This window comes from Myotis yumanensis, unplaced genomic scaffold (genome assembly GCF_028538775.1).
Source record: "Myotis yumanensis isolate MYYU_CA2020_CCGP unplaced genomic scaffold, mMyoYum1.0.hap1 SCAF_2, whole genome shotgun sequence".
Taxonomy (NCBI): domain Eukaryota; kingdom Metazoa; phylum Chordata; class Mammalia; order Chiroptera; family Vespertilionidae; genus Myotis; species Myotis yumanensis.
The window spans coordinates 16182207-16202731 of NW_027223753.1; the positions used below are offsets into that span (position 1 = coordinate 16182207).

The 20525-nt window shown below is 48.3% G+C and overlaps 1 protein-coding gene across 2 annotated transcripts; it reads right to left on the reverse strand.

The window, feature by feature from the left end:
- Positions 1-3659: 3659 nt before the first annotated feature.
- TRIM63 (tripartite motif containing 63) lies at positions 3660-18087 on the reverse strand. 2 transcript variants are annotated; one of them, XM_070404414.1, is made up of 9 exons: positions 17813-18087; positions 16739-16911; positions 13365-13530; positions 12473-12568; positions 10462-10695; positions 9736-9758; positions 9275-9399; positions 6524-6592; positions 3660-4166 (listed from the first exon to the last, which is right to left on the reverse strand). In XM_070404414.1, exons 1-9 carry the CDS (start codon positions 17969-17971, stop codon positions 4156-4158), a joined length of 1056 nt encoding a protein of 351 aa, XP_070260515.1. In that variant the 5' UTR covers positions 17972-18087; the 3' UTR covers positions 3660-4155. The 2 variants fall into 2 exon arrangements, with proteins under 2 accessions (XP_070260515.1, XP_070260514.1); XM_070404413.1 differs by having other exon boundaries at positions 13365-13533.
- Between the last annotated feature and the right edge of the window lie 2438 nt (positions 18088-20525).

Sequence of the window (20525 nt, forward strand, 5' to 3'; positions counted from 1 at the left end):
CTCGCCAGCGGAGCAGCTCGGTTCCGCTCGGCTTACAATCTGGAGTGACCGGCTTTATCTCCCTTCCCTTAGGGCAGCGTCGCACTTGGGCGTCGGTCTCCATTTGGGCAGAGCTAACACCACCACCACCACCACCACCACCACCACCACCACCATCACCACCATCTCTTTTCCCCTGCCCGCAGCAGCTCACAGGAGCCCCAGCGAGGTGCCACGCATGGTGTTCGCCTCTCGCTTTCTGGCCTCAAATTCCTTCAGTCTTCTGTGGAGGGATACTGTCCTTTTATTGTTTTTGTTTTTAATCCTCACCCGACGATATTTTTCCATTGATTTCTTAGAGAAAGTGGAAGAGAGAGGGAAAGACAGAGAGAAATATTGATTGCCTCCTGCACACGCCCTGACCAGGGTCCGCACGCCGGGGAGGATCCTGCAACCAAGGTACTGCCCTTGACCGGTATCCAACCCGGAACCCTTCAGTCCGCAGTCCGATGCTCTATCCACTGAGCCAACCCAGCTAAGGCTACTTTTTTATTTTTAAATATTTTTATTGAATTTGAGAGAGAGAGGAAAGGAGGGCGGGGAGAGAGAAATATGTGAGTTGATGGGCTGCCACCAGCACACCCCTACCAGGGAATCGAACCCCCAAGTCTGGGCACGTGCCCTGAGGGGGAATCGAACCAGCAACCTTTTGGTGCACCGGTTGACTCCCAACCAACTGAGCCACACTAGACAGAACTATGTGAGGATACTTTAGAGCAGTGGTTCTCAACCTTCCTAATGCCGCGACCCTTTAATACAGTTCCTCATGTTGTGGTGACCCCCAACCATAAAATTATTTTCATTGCTACTTCATAACTGTAACTTTGCTACTGTTATGAATCGTAATGTAAATATCTGATATGCAAGATGTATTTTCATTGTTACAAATTGAACATAATTAAGGCATAGTGATTAATCACAAAAACAATATGTAATTATATATGTGTTTTCTGATGGTCTTAGGCGACCCCTGTGAAAGGGTCGTTCGACCCCCAAGGGGGTCGTGACCCACAGGTTGAGAACCGCTGCTTTAGCGTGTAAACCTATAACCTTAGCTGGTTTGGTTCAGTGAACAGAGCAGACTGAAGGGTCCTGGGTTCAATTCCTGTCAAGGGCACATGCCTGGGTTGCAGGCTCAACCCCCAGTAGGGGGTGTGCAGGAGGTAGCCTATCAATGATTCTCTCTCATCATTAATGTTTCTCTCCCTTTCCTTTCTGCTCTGAAATCAATAAAAATATATTTTAAAAAAGAAAGTAAAACTATAAAGAAATTTAAGTGTGTGATTATCAAAAAAGACAGGATAGTGGCTACTTCTTGACCTGCATAATAGCAACACAAGAATTCATTTTACAATAGTTTATTAAACTCTATAACTGGTTTTGTATATTTGTATGTCTGTAATATATTACACAATTTTAAAAGAAATTTAAAAAAATGATTCAGAACAGCCCTAGCTGGTTTAGCTCAGTGGATAGAGCGTCAGCCCTCGGACTGAAGGGCACGCGTACTTTGGTGGCAAGCTGGATCTGCAGCCCTGGTCAGGTGAGTGTGGGAGGCAGCCAATCAACGTGTCTCACATTGATGTTTCTCTCTCTCTGTCTCCTCCCTCCCTTCAATGGGCCTGGCGGGCATGACTGGGTGCTTGAGCATCGACCTATGAACCAGGGTTCCATTCCTGGTCAGGGCACATGCCTGGGTTGCAGACTCGATCCCCAGTAGGGGGCGTGCAGGAGGCAGGCAATCAATGATTCTCTCATCATTGATGTTTTTATCTCTCTCCTTGCTTCCTCTCTGAAACTGATAAAAATATATTTTAAAAAATAAATAAAAATCAATGGAAAAATATCCTCGGATGAGGATTAACAAGAAAAAAATGCTTCAGAACTTGGGAAAGAACTAGAATTGAGAACAAAAATCTGATTCCCTGAAATTCAAAGTTAGGGACTGAGTTAGCCTTGGAAAAACCAGAAGTGAAAGTGGGCCAAGGTGTGAGGGTTTCACGCACTTTCATAAAATGAGTTCCACAGAACATTAGTTCTGGAGGATGTCACATAAACAGATAAATTGGGAAATGGATAAATTTTTAAAAAATTATTCAGAACAGCCCTAGCTGGTTAAATATTCAATCCACCAAAACTTACGAGCCTGCCCTCGCTCGTTTGGCTCAGTGGATAGAGCGTCAGCCTGCGGACTCAAGTGTCCCGGGTTCGATTCCGGTGAACAGCACATGCCCGGGGTTGCGGGCTTGATCCCCAGTGGGGGGGCATGTAGGAGGCAGCTGATCAATGACTCTCATTGATGTTTCTATCTCTCTCTCCTTCTCCCTTCCTTTCTGAAATCAATAAAAATATATTTTAAAAAAACAACAAAAAACTATTAAGAGCCTTAAAGATCAAGCAGTATTCCAAACACCATAAACTTGGTGGGCCAGTCATTGTCTAAAGTCAAATCGCTTTGTTTATGGCAGGACAACTCAGCCCTTAACTTTCTACTGCCTTCTGAATCTCGAAAAGGTGGGACAGACTCTGCAGTGTCCCTCAAATTTATAAGTCCAAGGTGTCTCAGACCCAATTAATGCACCATCTTTTTAAAAAATATTTTATTGATTTTTTACAGAGAGGAAGGGGAAGGGATAGAGAGTTAGAAACATCAATGAGAGAAAAACATCCATCAGCTGCCTCCTGCACACCTCCTACTGGGGATGTGCCCGCAACCAAGGTACATGCCCTTGACCGGAATCGAACCTGGGACCCTTCAGTCCGCAGGCCGATGCTCTATGCACCCAGCCAAACCCGTGAGGGCTAATGCACCATCTTTGATTCAGTCAGTTTCATCTCTCTCCCAGCCCCTTGGTTCCTTGTTCATGGAGAGCCTTGGTGCTACTTTGGCCTTGGCCATCGCCTCATCCCCTAGAACTGGTGGCTGTCTTGACCTTCCCTGGAGTAAATTTGGGAACCAGCAGAGCATCCATTGTGCAACTCCAGCACGCATGCCCAACCCTCTGGACCACAGAGGGTCTACTCCTCCACTACCCACATAGTCAACTGATGGTGTGCCATCTAGTTTAGCTTCCCCAGCAGCTGCCAAAAGGGGCCAAGTGATGCAGCCTGGAAGTATAAGAAATTAACACTCTGGGAGACAAACTTCAATTCTGAGACAAGAGATGAAAGGAGCCAGCAGATAAAAAAATCTCCCTTCTTCCCTCTGAGGAACTGCTTTGGGGTGGCTGTGTTCTTCATGACCGGCCAGAAATATCTCACGTGACGGAGCAAAGAGCCGGGTCTCTCCGACACTTTGCTTCTCTCCTATCCTGCCTTGCCTCCACTTTCCCTCATCTGACTGCCCTGGGATTGTATCTAGACTAAAACATTGAAGTTTTGCCCCAGGTTCTGTTTTCCAGAGAGCCCGAGAACAGGGCATTACCCTTGTGTCTTGAGGATCATCTCAGGGCCAGTTTTCCACGGAGCTCTCATTGGGAAATGCTGGTGTAAAGAGCTCTTCTTCGGTGGGACAGAAGCCTAGCCTTGCCATTACTGGCTCCCTCCTGCCACACACTTCCTATCAGGCCTCTGTCCATCTGAAGTCTCCAGAAAAAAAGGCTGAATGAAACCCCAACTCCTTTGGCAATAACAGAAGAGAGCACTGTGCATTTATTAAAACAACATATAACAAACTCAGTTACCATCCCCTCTGTCAGGGATAGACTCTGAAATACAGTACATTACCCTCTATCTAACAATCGCCAGTCACACAATGACCGGGCATTATCATACAAAAGTTCCTTTACAAAAAGCACCAAATTGGCATACATATACAAGTATATACAAAAATCACATTTTAAAAATGTACAAAATATTCCATTTTGCACCAATGTAGAAAAGTATCCTGTGTGGTTGTTTCAAGCACATTTCCAACTCTGCTTCAGTGACTGCTGGACACAGCGGTGGGGGTCCTACTCCTAGTCCCTGCTCTTCAAGCAGGGAGAAGACACACCTCCCCATTGTCCCTCCAGGGGCCCCGACCCCTCCCACCCTGGGCCTGTCACCAAGACAGCTGGGCCCATCCCACCCTTCCCAGTCTCTCTGCATCTAGAGGTTTCTTCCTCATCCAACTCCTTACTGGTGTCCTGAAAGAAAAAGAAAAAGAAAAAGAAACACAAAGTGAGACGGGGACTCAGGGATAAGCTGTAGTGACAAAATGATCAAACTCCAATTCCTGCCTGGCCTCTTCCTTTTCTTTATAATATATTTTTTTATTGATTTCAGAGAGGAAGGGAGAAGGATATATAGAAACTTCAATGATGAGAGAGGATCATCAATCAATTGGCTCCCCCTACACACCCCCTACTGGGGATCAAGCCCACAACCAGCGCACGTGCCCTTGACTGGAATCAAACCTGAGACCCTTCAGCCCACAGGCTGACGCTCTATCCACTGAGCCAAACAGGCCAGGGCAACTCTTTCGTTTTAAAGAAAAATAGAATTTAGTTGCCAAAACAAAATTGGATTGCACATTCAAAATACAAAATACCAAAAGACTACTCTGTATGTTTCAACTGGATTGGAATTTAGTTCCAATAATAACTTGGCTTTTAAAATAATTAGATTAGCCCAGCCGGTGTGGCTTAGTAGTTGAACATCCACCCAGGCATCAAGAAGTCACCAGTTCAATTTCCCAGTCAGGGCACATGGGTTACAGCTCGATATCTGCTAGCTGGTGAGGGGCATGTGGGAAACAGCCAATCGATGTCATGTCCTCTCTCATTGATGTTTCTATCTCCCTTTCCCTTCCTCTCTCTCTCTCTAAAAAAAAAAAAATCAATAAAAATATGTTTAAAAATAATAATAGTAACATTAGGAAACATATGTTAATTAGCAAACATGTCCTTCCTATGTACAGACACTGTGTTAAAAGATTCTCTAACGTACTCTCCATTATAATCTTTTGAGGTCAGTACTATTATGCCCACATGCCTAAATGAGTAGCCCAGAAAAGTGGTGATCTACCCAAGATCACACCACCAGTCCGTGAGAAAGCTGCAATTCAGAACTCGTAACTGTAGTCTTCCAGGTTGGCAAACTCAGATGCCGACAGGGGCCAGCAGATGGCATGCATAAGAGCAGGAAGGCTGACAGTGGTGGGTCTGGGAAAATTGGCAAGTGTATGTCCCATGCAAAGGGGGCAGCCACCGCCCAGCGCCAACTCTTAGAATGAGAGAGAAGGGCAAGTCCAACATTGTTAGCTCTTCCCAAAATTTTACAAGAAGGTGGAAATCCAGATTCTCAGTTGAAATTTCTTAAAAAAAACTTTATTGTTGAAAGCATTACATTTGTCCCCTTTTTTCCTCTATTGATCTCTTCTAGCCCATCCCCACCCCCAGCCCAGTCCTTCACCACCTTATTGTCTGTGTCCATGGGTTATGCATGTATGCATACAAGTTCATTGGTTGATCTCATCCCACCCACCAACCCTCCCCTGCCTTGAAATCTCCTTTTAAAAAATCCTTTAAGCCCTGGCTGGTGTGGCTCAGTTGGTTGAAGGGTCCTCCCGTACATCAAAAGGTGGTGGGTTTGGGGGGCAGGGGTAGGCTGGGAGAGGATAATGCGGGGGGTGGGGGGGGGGACATATGTAATACTTTCAACAATAAATAATTTTTTTTTTTTTAAAAGGTGGTGGGTTCAATTCCAAGTCAGGGAACATACCAAGGTTATGGGTTCAATCCCAGGTTAGGGTGCATGTGGAAGGCAACCAATCGATGCTTCTCTCTATATCTCGCCCTCCATTCCACTCTCTCTAAAAATCAATGGAAAAAATATCCTCGGGTGAGGATTCATGAAAATAAATAAATAATAAAATAAAATACTCCTTAAAATAATCTAATTTTTTAAATGTTGGCAACTGATTTAAAAAAAATTTAAACATTGTGCTGGCCAAACAAAATACCTCAGTGGACCAAGCTTGGCTCATGAGTGCTCTGTCATTTATGTCTGTTATGCTACACTGTTTTCCATATAGATATAGGTCATTTATTTTATTTAATTAATTAATTTATTTTATAATACATTTTTATTGATTTCAGAGAGGAAAGGAGAGGGAGAGGGAGAAACATCAATGATGAGAGAGAATCATTGATTTGGCTGCCTCCTGCACGCCCCACACTGAGGATCGAGCCCGAAACTAGGGCATGTGCCCTGACCAGGAATCGAACTGTGACCTACTGGTTCAGAGGTCGACACTCAACTACTGAGCCACACTGGCCAGGCTAGATATAGGTCTAAAAATGGGAGCTTTTTATTATGAATAGTTTGGAGTTTTTTCTCTAAGGGTATAGGGAGCAGGACTTTATCCTTAAAAGGTTTACACATATTGGGAACATCATCATATATTGGCATCATCCCCAATGTTCAGCACAGCACTTTGCACACAATCAACATCTCATGTTGAATGAATGAATGAATGAATGAATGAAGATGGATTTCTTACCTTCTTCCTTTCCCTCTGTGGACTCCTCCTCTTCCTGATCTTCTTCAATGAACTCTTCCTCTTCCTCATCTGTGTGTGACAAAGAACAACAGTGTTAGGATAGGCTGGTTTCTCAGAGGAGCTGCTCAGAGGGGGACTGGCTGGAGACAACACTGATCCTGATCCTTTCTTTAAAAAAAGAAAAAATATATTTTTAATTGATTTCAGAGAGGAAGGGAGAGGAAGAGATAGAAACATCAATGATGAGAAAGAATCATTGATTGGCTGCTTCCTGCATGCCCCCCACTGGGGGTTGAGCCTGCAACCTGGGCATGAGCCCTTGATCAGAATCGAACCCAGGACTCTAGTCTACAGCCAACGCTCTATCCACTGAGCCAAATCAGGTAGGGCAATCCCAATCCTTTCTGATGCCCACTCAGGGTCAGCTGGCCATGCAATGACATCAGTAGCCCAGGAGGCGATGGGTTTGCCAAACCCCAGCTGCACAGAGGCGGGCTTCCTCCTGTCTCTTCCCGCCCCTTCCCTCCTGCACCTCCACGGAGGGAGGTTCAAGAGGCTCCTTTGTTTCAACAGCTGCAGCAGCTGCTGTCACCTGATCTGCCTGTGACCAAAGGGGACTTCGGTGGGCACACTGTACTTCTGCCCACCTCTCAGTTAGACAGGTAAACATGACCTGTGGAGATGGGACAAGAGCACCTGAGTTCTCAGCAATCAGAGTCCTTGTCTTGAAGGAATTTGCCAGCCTTTGGAATCTGCTAGCCTAGCACTCCCTGTCCATCTTTCCTCATTCCTCAGCCTCCTGGGAGTGGCTGGGGGTGGGAACACTTCTGGGGCCTCCTGCTCCTTGGCTCTGAAGCTGAGCCCAGACAGACTGACTGAGCTGCAACCTGTGTCCTCACTTTCCTCTCCTGGGATATCACCTTCAAGCTCTGCCAGCAGGGAACATGCCTCTTGCCTGCCCCCTCTCCAAAGCCATTCCTTAACCCTTTGGGGCTGTGAGGGGGTCACAGAGTCAGAGTATTTGTCCAGAGTGTCTGGGAAGAGGCTTGAAGGAGTAAATGCCTCCAAAATGACAGCTCAAAATCTCAGCCACCCCCCTGGGACCTATGCACAGCTACTCAGAGCAGCTTTGCGGAGGACTTACTATGTGCCAAAAATTGGCATTGCCTCATATAATCCTCATGAGGGCCCTGTGAGCCAGATGGCCTTTGCTGGCATCCACGTGGGCTACTTACTAGCTGTGTGGCCTCCAGGAGACCTCTTACGCTGCCTTGGCTTTCACAGTGGAGATGACAACAGAACTACCTCAGGAAGTTGCACTAAATGATAGAATTTATGTCAAGGGCTTAGTGCCTGGGACACAGAAAGTGCTTAATAAATGGTAGCTGTTGGTGTGGTTCTCTCTCCGTTTTCCTCTCAGGAAACTGAGGCTCGGGGAGATGATAGAAGGCTGTGCAGGTCTTCACAAAGCCATGCTGTTCGCACAGCATGATCCCCTCTTGAATATCTTAGCTTCGGGAAGGTAGAGCGGAACAGGTGATCTACAGCAGTGGCTATGCCCAAGTCTGCCAACATCTCAGCTTTGGGATGCATTTTTGTCCTCACCCACAAACGAGGTGCATCTGGTGCTCTGAGAATAGATGCAACACCGGATTCTGCAAGCTTGTGGGAGAGCCGAGCTTTCTCATGCCAGCCCAGGTACAATTCTTCCCTATTCCTGACACCTCTCTCTGTCCTGGTCATTGAAGCATCACCTATCAGAACAATGCAACATTTGGCAGAACTGGATCCGATTCTCTCTTTCTCTATCGCAAAATAGCTACCTTTCAACTGTGAGCTTGAGCTAATTATTAACATCTTTGTTCTTCATTGGGTTGCCTCAGTTTCCCCTTATTACTGTTATGGTTACATTGTTACAATTATTATAGGTACTCTATGGAAGAGTAATTATAAACAGAAATGAGGACAGGGTATAGATAAATTAAGGCACCTGAGTATTCATAGATGATAGCATGAAAAAGCTGAAGCTAAGGCTGGCTTTAGGCACTAACTCTAACTAGTACACGTTTAGTACTCTACAAACTCTTTCCTATCAATGTCTTACAGTAGTTGTTGCAATAGCAACAAGAGGTAGTCATTATTAGCAGGCCCACTTCTAACCTTATTTTTTTTAATCCTCACCTGAGGACATTTTCCCATTGATTTTTAGAGAGACTGGAAAAGAGAGGGAAAGACAGAGAGAAACATCGATGTGAGAGAAACACATCCATTGATTGCTTCCTGCAAGAGCCCCAACCAAGGCCTGGGCCGGGGAGGAGCCTGCAACCAAGGTATGTGCCCTTGACCAGAACTGAACCTGGGACCCTTTGGTCCACAGGCTGATGCTCTATCCACTGAGCCAAACTGGCTAGGGCTAACCTAATTTTTAAAGTTAGAAAAATGAAGCTCAGAGAGGTGGAGGGGTTCGCCAAAGGTCACACGGATAACAAACGGCAGCTCCAGATTCAAACTTGGGTGCGCCTGTCTCCAGACGCCTTGCTCTTCCTACAGCCAAGACACCTCCCTGCAAGGATAATTCACTGAGCAACAATTATGTACCAGGCATTGTGCTCAGCTCTCGGCTCATCCAGAAGTTGGTTGATATCTGGGCATCTTTGCTAGTGTATCTGTTTCCACATGGGATGCAGTGGAAGGGAAGCTGATTTCCAGGGGTCGAGCAGGGAAATAGACAAGTGCACCTGCCCCCCTTACCTGTCCCAAAGTCGATGGTCCTCAGGGTGTCTGCTATGTGATCTAAATCCAAAGTGAAGTAGTCCATGTTTTCAAAGCCCTGCTCTGTCTTCCCCAGCTGGCAACCCTTGGAAGCTTCCACAATGCTGTAGGGGACGTGGGGGGGGGGGGGGGGGGGAGAAAGAGAGAGATATGAGGGGGAGTGAGGTCTCTGGGGTTTAGTGCAGGGATGGGGTGTTTTAGCTCCAAGCACACCAGTGCACATGCTCATGCCCACACCCAGGCCCTGCACCTAGAGGCTCCCCCTGGAGTGTGGAGTACTTCCTTTCCAGTCACAAGCAAGTACAGGTCCAAGAAAGCAGGGAATGATACAAGGCCAGGAAAGCCAGCCTGGGCGGAAACCCTCCCAGCAGCCTGAATGTAAAGCGGGAGGCCCTGGTGGGAGCGAGGGCCTTGGATCACAGCCCTGGGGAGACACTGACCTTTTGATGAGTTTCTTGGCACTCTGTGGGGGAGAGAGAGCAAAGAATTAGGATTGCATTAGGGGTAGTTCCACGAAATCAGCAAAACCAGAGACTGGCTGCTGCAGGTGGGCCCTTGGTGCCATTCCCTAGCCTAGTCGTGACCTGCTTCCCATCCTGAGCTGAACAGAACTTGGATCTTTCCTCTGTCCATGGTCTGCACAGGTCTTGCTGATCACTCTAGGCCAGTGGTTGCCAACCTTTCGGACCTCACGGACCACCTGTGGTCCGCGGACCACCGGTTGGCGACCACTGCTCTAGGCCCCTCCCATTGTCCTGGCAGGAAGCTTGGATTTTAGGGATATCAGCCTAAACACCTAATCCCTGGACCCTCCAAGATGAGAATCTTATCCAAATCACTTTTTTATAGCCGACGCCTAGCACAAACCCTGGCCTACAGTAGGTGTTTAGGAAATTTTTATAAAAGAACTGAACTGTAGGGCAGGGCTGCAACTCATACATCTTTGTGTCTCTGCCTCAGTGGCTGACCTACAGTAGGTGCTCAATTAATAGGTTTAAGTAGGGATTGTCTCAGGCTCCTTTTACAGAAGAGGAAAATGGGCCTCAGGGAGGTTTCAGCGACTTGCCCAAGGGCATAGGGATGGTCCGTGGAGGAGCATGACTTGAACTATAGACAGAGCGGTTGAGTTGAAGTGATTCTGCCCACACCCTCCTAGTCCTGCTCACCAAGAGGAAGATGGCTCCACCAGGCTCGTCCAGAGACTGGATGGCTGTCTCCACCAGCTTGGTGGACTTGTCCAGCTGCTCCCGGTACTGCTGGATGAGGGCCTCAATGAAGCTGAGCTTCTCCTCCTGCTCCTGCGTGATCCGCTGTAGCAACTCACTCTTCTTCTCATCCAGGATGGCATACAGCACGTCAAACTTCTGGCTCAGCTCTTCCTTCACCTGGTGGCTGTTTTCCTGGGGACACACATCTGGGAGTCACATCCTGTGGGGTCCTCCCTATCCCCAGCACTTCCTTTCTAGGATGGATGTATTAGGAACAAAGGCTCTATAGCCAGAAGAGGTCTGCCCTGGCTGGTGTGGCTCAGTGGTTGAGCATAGGCCTGTGAACCAGGAGGTCACCGTTCAATTCCTGGTCAGGACACATGCCCGGGTTGTGGGCTCCATCCCCAGCAGGAGGGGGCGTGCAGGAGGCAGCCGATCGATGTTTGTCTCTCTCTAAAAATTAATTTAAAATTTTATTTTTTAAAAGCTGGAAAAGGTCCTACTACACCTTCATTGTACACAAGATGAAATGAAGGCTTAGTAAGAAGAAAGCCCTTGCTAAGTTTTCATAGCTACTCGGTACATGTTTGGAGTCTGGTGTCATGGAGAAAGCAATCCTTTTCCTCAAAAAACAGAGACTCTAGGATCAAATGAAATGATATATATTCTGGCCCTCCTGTGTGTCTCCAAATCACGCTCTTCCCCCCATTTTAGGACCAAGACTGGATTCAAGAAGCTCTGCATCATTTGGTCCTCAGTTTCTTATCTATAAAATGGGTATAATAATAGCATCTCATCAGACTCGGGTTCTAGCATTACTTATCAGTCTGGGAGTCCCATCACGGGTGGTAATAATGTCCCCTTCCTTCCTTCGAACCTATCTAACACACCCTTTTTTGTCTATCAACAATACAATGATCCCTCCCCCCGTCTTATTTCCAGGGCCCCATACCAAGTGAAGAAAAATCACAGATGTTTTTGCAGAAATAGAAGTTTCCTTCTGCCTCTACGGTCTTGCTACTCAAAGTATGGTCCATGGACCAGCAACTTGGGCAAACCCTGAGAACTTGTTAGAAAAGCAGAATCGCATGCCTCATTCCAGACCTACTGAATCAAAACTTAAATTTTAACAAGACCCCAGGGTGATCTGTATGTACTTTAAGGTCTGAGGCCTTGGTCTATAGCATACCAGAGAAAATGGCCTAAACCAGTGGTTGGCAAACTCAGTCAACAGAGCCAAATATCAACAGTACAACGATTGAAATTTCTTCTGAGAGCCAAATTTTTTAAACTTAAACTATATAGGTAGGTACATTGTTATTAACTTAATTAGGGTACTCCTAAGGCTTAGGAAGAACCACACTCAAGGGACCAAAGAGCTGCATGTGGCTCTCTAGCTGCAGTTTGCCGACCATGGGCCTAAACACTACCAATGCTGACCCTGGCAGGTGGGGATTGGTTGCTTGGGCATCGTCTCATGCTTAGTACAGTTGCTGGTTCCATTCCTGGTCAGGGCACATGCCCGGTTGTGGGCTTGATCCCCAGTAGGGGGCATGTAGGAGGCAGCTGATCCATGTTTCTCTCTCACATCAATGTTTCTCTCTCTCGCTCCCTCTCTCTCTTTAAAAATCAATTAAAAAAATAAAAACTACCAATGCTAACAAAAGAATATTGGGAATTATTGGTGGGATGGGGGTCTGTCTTGTTCACCACCCCATCCCCAGAGCCTTTGGAAGGGGCTGACACAGCTGTGCTCAAGAAACATTTGTTGAATGAGTGGCTTAATGGATCAATGTATAATAAATTAATGGATTAGTGAATTAAGCGGATTAGTCCATCCCTCCTCACCATTCCTGCTTGAACACCCTACTCCAGGCCCCAACCTTGAGTCACCAGCCATGGGTGAGCCTTTGCCCCAGGCTGCACTGGAGGCTTCAAACCCCCAGGAAGAGCTACTCTGTCCCCTCACCTTGGTCACTCGACTGGAGTCCTCCAGCTGCGTGATGATGGTCTGCACTCGGTCGTTCCCCGCCACCAGCATGGAGATACAGTTACTCAGTTCAGTCTGGATGGGAGGAGGGGTGGGGGTCAGGAGAGGAGAGACAGAAATAGTCTCCGGGCCTGCCCTCTTGGGGTTTGGCAGCACAACGGCACCCTCACTCCCTCTCTGCTAGGAAGAGCCTGCAGTCGCTGTCTGGCCCCTCTTTCTGAGGCCCAGAGCAGGGAATATCAGATACTGTTTCCTTTATTTTATAGATGAAGCACAGAGAGGGGAAGTGAGCTGCTTAAAATGCACAGCAAGGTACTGGTAGAGGAGTGGCTTGTTTCTAAGAAGGGAGGGATGAAGAAAAGAAATACAGTTGGGAGTTCTAAAAGAGAGAGATCAGAGGTGAGGGCTATCTGGCTGTGACATCTGTCACCTCATTGATCGCCAGTGTTGATTCGGCTGATCTGGATGGCTAGACGGGTGTCCCCCTCCTCCCTCACCGATCCATGTGCATCCCTCCCGAAGCTCGGTCCAAGAGGAAGGCCTCGGTCAGAGGAGAGGACCGGGACCCAGAGCACACTGAGATGTAGAATTCATGGCCTGAGACGTTCCCTGGTGGCCTGGCCCTGGGGTCTGGTCTCTCCCCTGTGGCCACACCCAGGTGCTCTCAAGTGGCTCTAAGTATAACCCATGAGCTCAGCCACCTCCCCCCGGAAGGCAAGAACTGCTGTCCCTGCAGCCTGGGAAGTCCCTTCAGAGGGACCATTATTGAAAGGCCAGCTCAGCAGATCTGCAGGGATCAAATCCACAGCCTGAATCATGGGGTCATGTCCAACAGGCCCAGGCTGGGGGTGGAAGTGGCTCGGGCCAGTACCTTTTGTCCCTGGAAGACACTCTGCAGTGGGGCCACCTCACAGGCCTGGTGGGCTCCAAACACCTTGCACATGGAGCATGTGGGCATCTCACACGTGAGGCAGTAGATGTTGATCTTCTCGTCTTCATGCTCCTTGCACATGGGGTGGCTGCCCTTCTGCAGGGGCCTACTGAAGTGGAAGAGTCACAAGTCATAAGGCGGGGGTCCCGAGTCTCTGCCTCCTCCCTCAGCTCCAATCACAGCTCCACCTCAGATCTATGACCCAAGTTCTCAGTGGTTAGATGTCCTTAATCCTTTTTGTTTAATCCTCCGGGGACCCAGGACAGGGGAAGCCAATGACACCAAGGCTGTCTCTGTAGACTAGGGCTCAAACCCCGGTGATGGGGTTGGCCTGGACATGGGAAGGGTGGTAGAGTCCCCAAGTCATCAGATCTAGAGACATTTTCAAGAAGAGGAAACTGGGCCTCAGAAAGGTGAATTGACTTGCCCAAGGTCGCTCAGCAACTCAGGGTAGGGGAGGCTAAAGCTCATTTGCTCTAATTATAGTCACCATAGCTCTCGGTTTCTGCAGGCTGGGCTCTAAGTGAAGCAATTTATTCTCATGGCCTCATTGAATTCTATATTTAACCCACCAGACTGTAACCTCCATTAAAGCAGGGAAACTTGCCTATTCTCTTCACTCCTGAATCTGCCGTGTACAGTGCCTTGCACAGAGGAGGGAGCAGATAAGCAAGCATGCCAGGAGGGTGTCCCGAGGCTCAGAGAAGAAAGCAGTGTGTGTGCCCCAAGTCACACAGCCATTCCACGGGCAGCTCAGGGCTGTCCAACAGCCCAGCACAAGCCTGACTTCTAGTCCAGAGGTTGTTTCCAGGGTCTAGTCTCTTCCTTCTCTTTCTTCCCAAACATCCATTCTTGGAATGTCTTTCTCCCTTTTTCTCTCTCTCCACTCAGGGTCTCTGGCATGTTTTTTGTGCCTCTCAGGAAATTGGTTACCTCCTACCCGAAATTCATTTGAGGAGAGTAGCTCTTACCTCTCCAGCTAGACTACGCACTCATTTAGAGTCAACACCGTGTCTGTGCCCCTAACACAGCAGGCACCTCCCAAGCCCGGGCTTCCGCGTCTGGGTTTGAGTCCATATTGTCCTGAATGTGTTCACTCTGGGACCTAGGACAAGGGCTTTCACTTCTCTGAGCTTTTGTTTCCTCCCAGAGCTACTGGGATCGTGACAGGAGTTGTCTGTAATGAATGTGCAGTGCCTGGCACAGGGCAGACCCCCCACCAAGGGCAGCTATCATGGTCCTCCAACTATGCAGAAAGGCCTCGAAGGGTTCAAACACAGCATGATCTTCACAGGTCAACACTGGGTGGGCTAATATTTTGGTGCAATGTTGATTTTATTATGATTATAATGATCAAAAATATATTTGCATTTTTGCAGTGTTGAGCCCTAGCAATGTGAGAGACAATAGCAGTTAGAAGTATTCATCATGGAACACTCCCTTTCAGCTTCACCACTTGCAAGCTGAGTGGCCTTGAACAAATCTCTGAACCTCTCTGAGCCCCCTCATTGTAAAATGAGGGTAAGAATGTCTTACAGGATTATTGTAAGGCTTAAATAGTGATAATGCATGGGACATACTTCGTACAGAGCCTACACACAGTAGGTGTTCAATAAATATTTGATATTTGTAACATTTCCCATCAAAATGCTATACAGTCACAAAACAAATCTTACTGTTCCTTCTGCAAGCAGGGGAAATGAAGGCCCAAAGACTTACCCAGGATCCTACAACGCATTAGTAACAGTCAGACCAGCAAACACAGTTCCCCAGGCCTGTCCTTTTCTCACTGGGACTGCTCTGTCACCTTTCCTTGGGCAGGACACTGCCTGTAGGACCATAGGGCTGTGAGGTCAGCAGCCGGGAAGCCTTGTCAGGATGTCCTGATTTGTAAAGATCTCCCTGGTAGCTGTGTCTCTCTCCAATTTGAGGCCCAACACCGCACAACCTCCACCACTCACAAATTCTGCCTGAGAAAGAACTGCTGTTCTAAAATTAGGGAGACATAGAGCTCCATCACTGGTCCCACTCCCAGCTCTTACTCTTCCCAGCTGGGCAACCTTGGGCAGCTGACTTCACCTCTTCGAACCTCAGCTTCTTCATCTGTGAAACAGTCATGCCTGCTCCACAGGGGTGTGTGAAGCAGCAAGAAGAATCATTCCCAGCCCTAACCCGTTTGGCTCAGTGGATAGAGCGTTGGCCTGCAGACCAAAGGGTCCCAGGTTCGATTCCAGTCAAGGGCATGTACCTTGGTTGCGGCCACATTCCCAGTAGGGGGATGTGTAGGAGGCAGCTGAATTGATGTTTCTAACTCTCTATCCCTCTCCCTTCTTCTCTGTAAAAAATAAATAAAAAGTATTTTTAAAAAAAGAAAAAAAAAGCATTCCCAGTGCCTGGTGCTGTGCTTCCCAGCACATGGGACCTTAGCTGTTGCTATCATTATAGAGCAATGATTTCAACCTTTTATATATATATATATATATATATATATATATATATATATATATTTTTTTTTTTTTTTTTTTTAGAGAGAGAGGAAGGGAGACAGGTAAGAGACAGAAACTGCCTCCTGCCCGCCCCCCATTGGGAATCGAGCCCAAACTGGGAATCGAACAGGGAACCTCTTGGTTCATAGGTAGATACTCAACCACTGAGCCACACTGGCTGAGTGATTTCAACCTTTTTCATCTCATGGCACATACAAATTAATTACTAAAATTCTGTGGCACATCAAAAATATATATTTTTTGACAATCTGACACCCCCAAAAAAAGATATAATTTTGAATCATTAACACCAGATGGCTATTGTTGTGTTGGCTGTTGTCATCTTTTATTTGACAGTCTAAGGGAAAAGAGGTCAGTGCCCCTGACTAAGTAGTCAGGTACTGCATGTCTTAAAAATTCTTGTGGCACATCAGTGTGCCATGGCACACCAGTTAAAAATCGCTGCTATAGAGAGACTGACTATGTTCTCACTGGGCGCTTTCTCTGCTTATCAGGGCCACTTAGCTGGCCCTAGTGCCTCTCTCTGTCCCTCTCACAGCTTGTCTTGCCTCTGGTTCCTACCGTATCTTTCAGGAGGACAGCCTGGGCCCCTTCCCATTCGCTGAGTGACGCAGAGAACCTGGGTTGGGGGAGAGAGTAAGCCTCTGTTCCTGCCTGAGGGTGAGGGACACGCTCTCTGGACTGGCTAGTTAGCTCGTCCACCCAGGGGACTGGATCCGGAGCAGACGAAGGGGGAAGGAGCCTGGGAGAGCTGGGCACAGAGCGGCTAGGGCAGGAGGCCGGCCTCCCAGCAGCGGGCGAACTGACCTTGAGCACTCCTGCTTGTAGATGTCAATGATGTTCTCCACCAGCAGATTCCTCTGGAGGCCGTACACTCCGTGGCGGTCCATGATCACCTCGTGGCGGCAGGTCGGGCAGCGGAAACGGCCTCCAGACATGGACATCGAGCCACCCCGGCTGGACCAGTAGGGGTTTGCGGCCTGTGGGTGGCAAGGGCAGAGGTGAGGCCGGGGCTCCCTCCTCAGCCCCTCCCCTTTCTAATCTCCAGGTTATCCTCCACACTGCTTACCCCAACCATTCTCTTATCAAAGCATGAACTGCAGTCCCCTGTCCTGAGATGAGAGACAGCTCACTTACACAGGGAGCACCTGGTAAGCACTGAGCCATCAGCAAGTTTGAGAGTCAGCAGGCCTGGGTTCAAGTCACGGTGATTGTCCGAGTGACTTTGGGCAAGCAACCTTATCCCTCCACGCCTCAGTTTGCCCATTCATCAAATGGGCATTTTAATTAGAGCTAGTGATTAGGGCCGCTACTTTAAAGATAAAATAGCGAGAGAACATTTATCACGTGCTTCTGGGAAACCTTGAGTCCTGCCTCCCAGCCAGGACATCCATTCTCATTCCTTTTCAGGAGAGGAAGCCCCTCCTGCCCTATATCTGAGGGCACAGCCTCGAAAGGGAAAATGCCTCTGCTGCTCAGTGCCTCCCACCCTCCCTCCTCCTAGAGCTCTGGGCCCCCTTCCACCAGGGAGCTGGCTCCAGCCCCCGGGTCTGGTTTCTTTCTCCTCTCCCCTGCTTCCCCCACTTATCACTTGTGGCATTTGACTCCTGATTGAAGAGTCAACTGTGGTGCTCAGGACAGAGGTGGCGGGTGGCAGAGCTGCCGGCAGGGTGGGGAGGGGAAACATGCGTCATGGAAATGGAATTGGGCAGCCAGAGCCACCGCCCCAGCCCCCTCAGCCCAGTCCAGAGGCCTTTGCAGGGGAAAGAACCTGCCCGGCCCTGGCTTAGGAGCGTCCTGGGCTAAGAGAGAAGAGCTTTCATCACAGGAAAGCTGAGGAGCCCCCTGAACCCCCAGGACTAGGCCATGCCCAGCACTGACCTGGAAGATGTCGTTGGCACACTTCCGGCAGAGGTTGTGCTGACATGGCAAGATGACCACCGGCTTGGTAAACATCTCCAGGCAGATGGGACAGATCAGCTGCTTCTCCAGGTTCTCCAGGGGGTTCCCATCCTGGATCAGGCTTGATTTATAATCCATACTGTCCAGCAGTGTGGGCCCACCTGGCTGACTCCTTTACCTGCCTTGCTCTAAGCAGACCTGAGGTCTTGCCTTTGTCACAAAACACCCGCCCGGAGCCTCTTGACCTTCTTCTCCTGGCGTCCAAATTCTGTCTTGGTCTGAGGCCCCTCTGATATTTATAGCGGGACCCTGGTCACATGAGCCCCAGGAGGGGACCAGCTGAGCATTCCGGTGCCAGCACGGCTGGCGGGGCTTGAGCTTCCTCCAGGCCTGCAAGAGCGGCCTCTCAAATCACATGTGGGGATGAGCAATCACTGTTCCCCTGAGATGGGGGTCGTAAACAAGAACAGCTTGTTCGTGGGCAGACTTGGGGGAGGACTGGGAAACAGAGTTTCCTCCAGAAATTAGTCTCCTCCCGCATCAGGCTGGTGAGCCAGGGATGGGACCCAGAGAATGGGCCACTGGGATTTTCAGGGTTAAGAGCCAGGGCCCCCTCACCGACCATAATCAGATCCATTCCTCCTCTGGAGTCCTGGGCGGCTCCCAGGATGGGGCAGCGCAGCCCCTCTCTCTGAGCCCATCCCTCTGCCTCAGATCTGAGGTATGTGGGGAGGGACATGGAACTTCCATGCCCTCTTCAGGGGCACTCTTCTCCTGAAAGGGGGCAGAAATAGAATGTTGGAGGACCAGCTAGTATTGTAAGAAATATTAATCATGCTGATAACTGTGATTTTTTTTATTCTGGTTAAAGAAGGCATATTATAACTTGGCTGGCAGCTGCACTCAGGACCTGGGAGCTTCACCTGGAAATGCAGCCCACCCTGCCCATTTGGAGCTGCCTATTATCATGGAAAGATTAACAATTTTTTAAAATATATATTTTTTTATTGATTTCAGAGAGGAAGGGAGAGGGAGAGAGAGAGAAACATCAATGATGAGAATGAGAGAGAATCATTGATTGGCTGCCTCCTGCATGCCCCCTACTGAGGATTGAGCCCACAACCCGGCATGTGCCCTTGACTAGAATCGAACCTGGGACCCTTCAGTCTGCAGGCCAACTCTCTATCCCCTGAGCCAAACCAGCTAGAGTAAGATGAACAATTTTGTTGTAGAAATCAGAGGCAGGAATCTGAATCACTAAGATCCCCCAGCCCTTTTTGCATACCTGCAGGCCTTTGCAAATCTCCAGGCTGCTTACCTGTTAACTGCCCATTTGGCCTACCCTTTGGCTATTTCCCCAGGAAACCCCAGCCCTTGCCTATCACTAAGCCCCTCTGCATATCTGTAAAAAGACCATTTGCCCATTTGCCTACTTTCCTTTGTACTTCTACCTGTAGAAGCAGCTGGCTTATGGGGGGGCTGCAGAGCAGATTTTTGTGGACAACCTGCTGCTCTCCCATATTGCTGGCAGTATTGGAATAAACGCTCATATATGGTTTAACCCTGTCTCTGCTGAATTGGCTTGAGTGGTGACAGGTAGCATGGACCCATTGTTTGTCCCATTACACTCCCAGGACCTCCACCTGTTCATAAATCTGGAAGCTCTCCAAACCCCATCCTCTTGGGTTTTTATGGACGTTTTATTATGTAAGTACATTGATTAAATCATTAACAATTGGTGATTGGGTCAACCTCCAGCTCCCTCCCTCTGCCCAGAGTGGGAGGTAGAGGGGACCCTCTAATCACATGGTGGGTTCTCCTGGCAACCAGCCCCCGTGCTTTGGTGCTTCCAAGTCAAGCCACCTCATTCACATCACAAAACACACCTCCATCACTCTCAGCACTTGGGAAATGCCAAGGGTTTAGGGAGCTGTGAGCCAGAAACATGGCAAAGACCAAACACATATTTCTTATTATAAATCACAACATCACAATCCTCATTCCACAGATGAGGAAACTCAGGCACAGGAAAGTAAAATAACTTGTATTATTCACACAGCTTGCAAGAAGTGGCTCTAGGACATGAACCCAGATATGCTCGACTCAGGAGCCAACAGTGCCAGCTTCTTCCTTGCTCACACGACCTCAGTTTTGTTCAGTCTTGCAACCAAGACAGGACAAGTCTCAGGAAGAAATCAGTTCCCTGAGAAGGACAAAGAAGGACTAGAGAAAGCAATGGTGTCATTGTGTGGCCAGGTTACCCACCCCCAGAACTGCCCAGTTCTTGGTTATTTAAGATCTAACTTAACAAATGTCATCATAGTATAATTATTCTGTTACTTGCAGCAGAGAGCACTCTATATACATTCATGATTCCAACTAGTACATGTTAATGACCCTCAAATCTCAGATTCCAGTTCATACTGCTCTCACACGTAAACTGGAGATTTTTTGGAGCTCTCTACTGGGATGTCCCAATAGCACCTCAAACTCATCATGTCCCAAGCAGAACACACCATCTCCCCCACACTAAGCTCCTCCCCCCCTTTTTCTTGTTTCATGTCTCAGGACCCATACACCCATTTGCACAGACCAGGTGTCTGGGAGCCATCCTGGAGCTCCCCTCTCTCCCACTGCACTCAGTCAATCTCAGCATCAAGCATGGGTCCATCTTTACATCTCGTTTGTCGTC

Excerpts from the sequence above, each read along its gene's own strand:
- TRIM63 (XM_070404413.1), bottom strand. The coding sequence starts at position 17,971 with ATGGATTATAAATCAAGCCTGATCCAGGATGGGAACCCCCTGGAGAAC. Across the intron at positions 16,912-17,812 it reads GTGCCAACGACATCTTCCAG|GCCGCAAACCCCTACTGGTC; the intron begins GTCAGTGCTGGG and ends TGCCACCCACAG. Across the intron at positions 6,593-9,274 it reads GACCATCGACTTTGGGACAG|ATGAGGAAGAGGAAGAGTTC; the intron begins GTAAGGGGGGCA and ends TGTCACACACAG.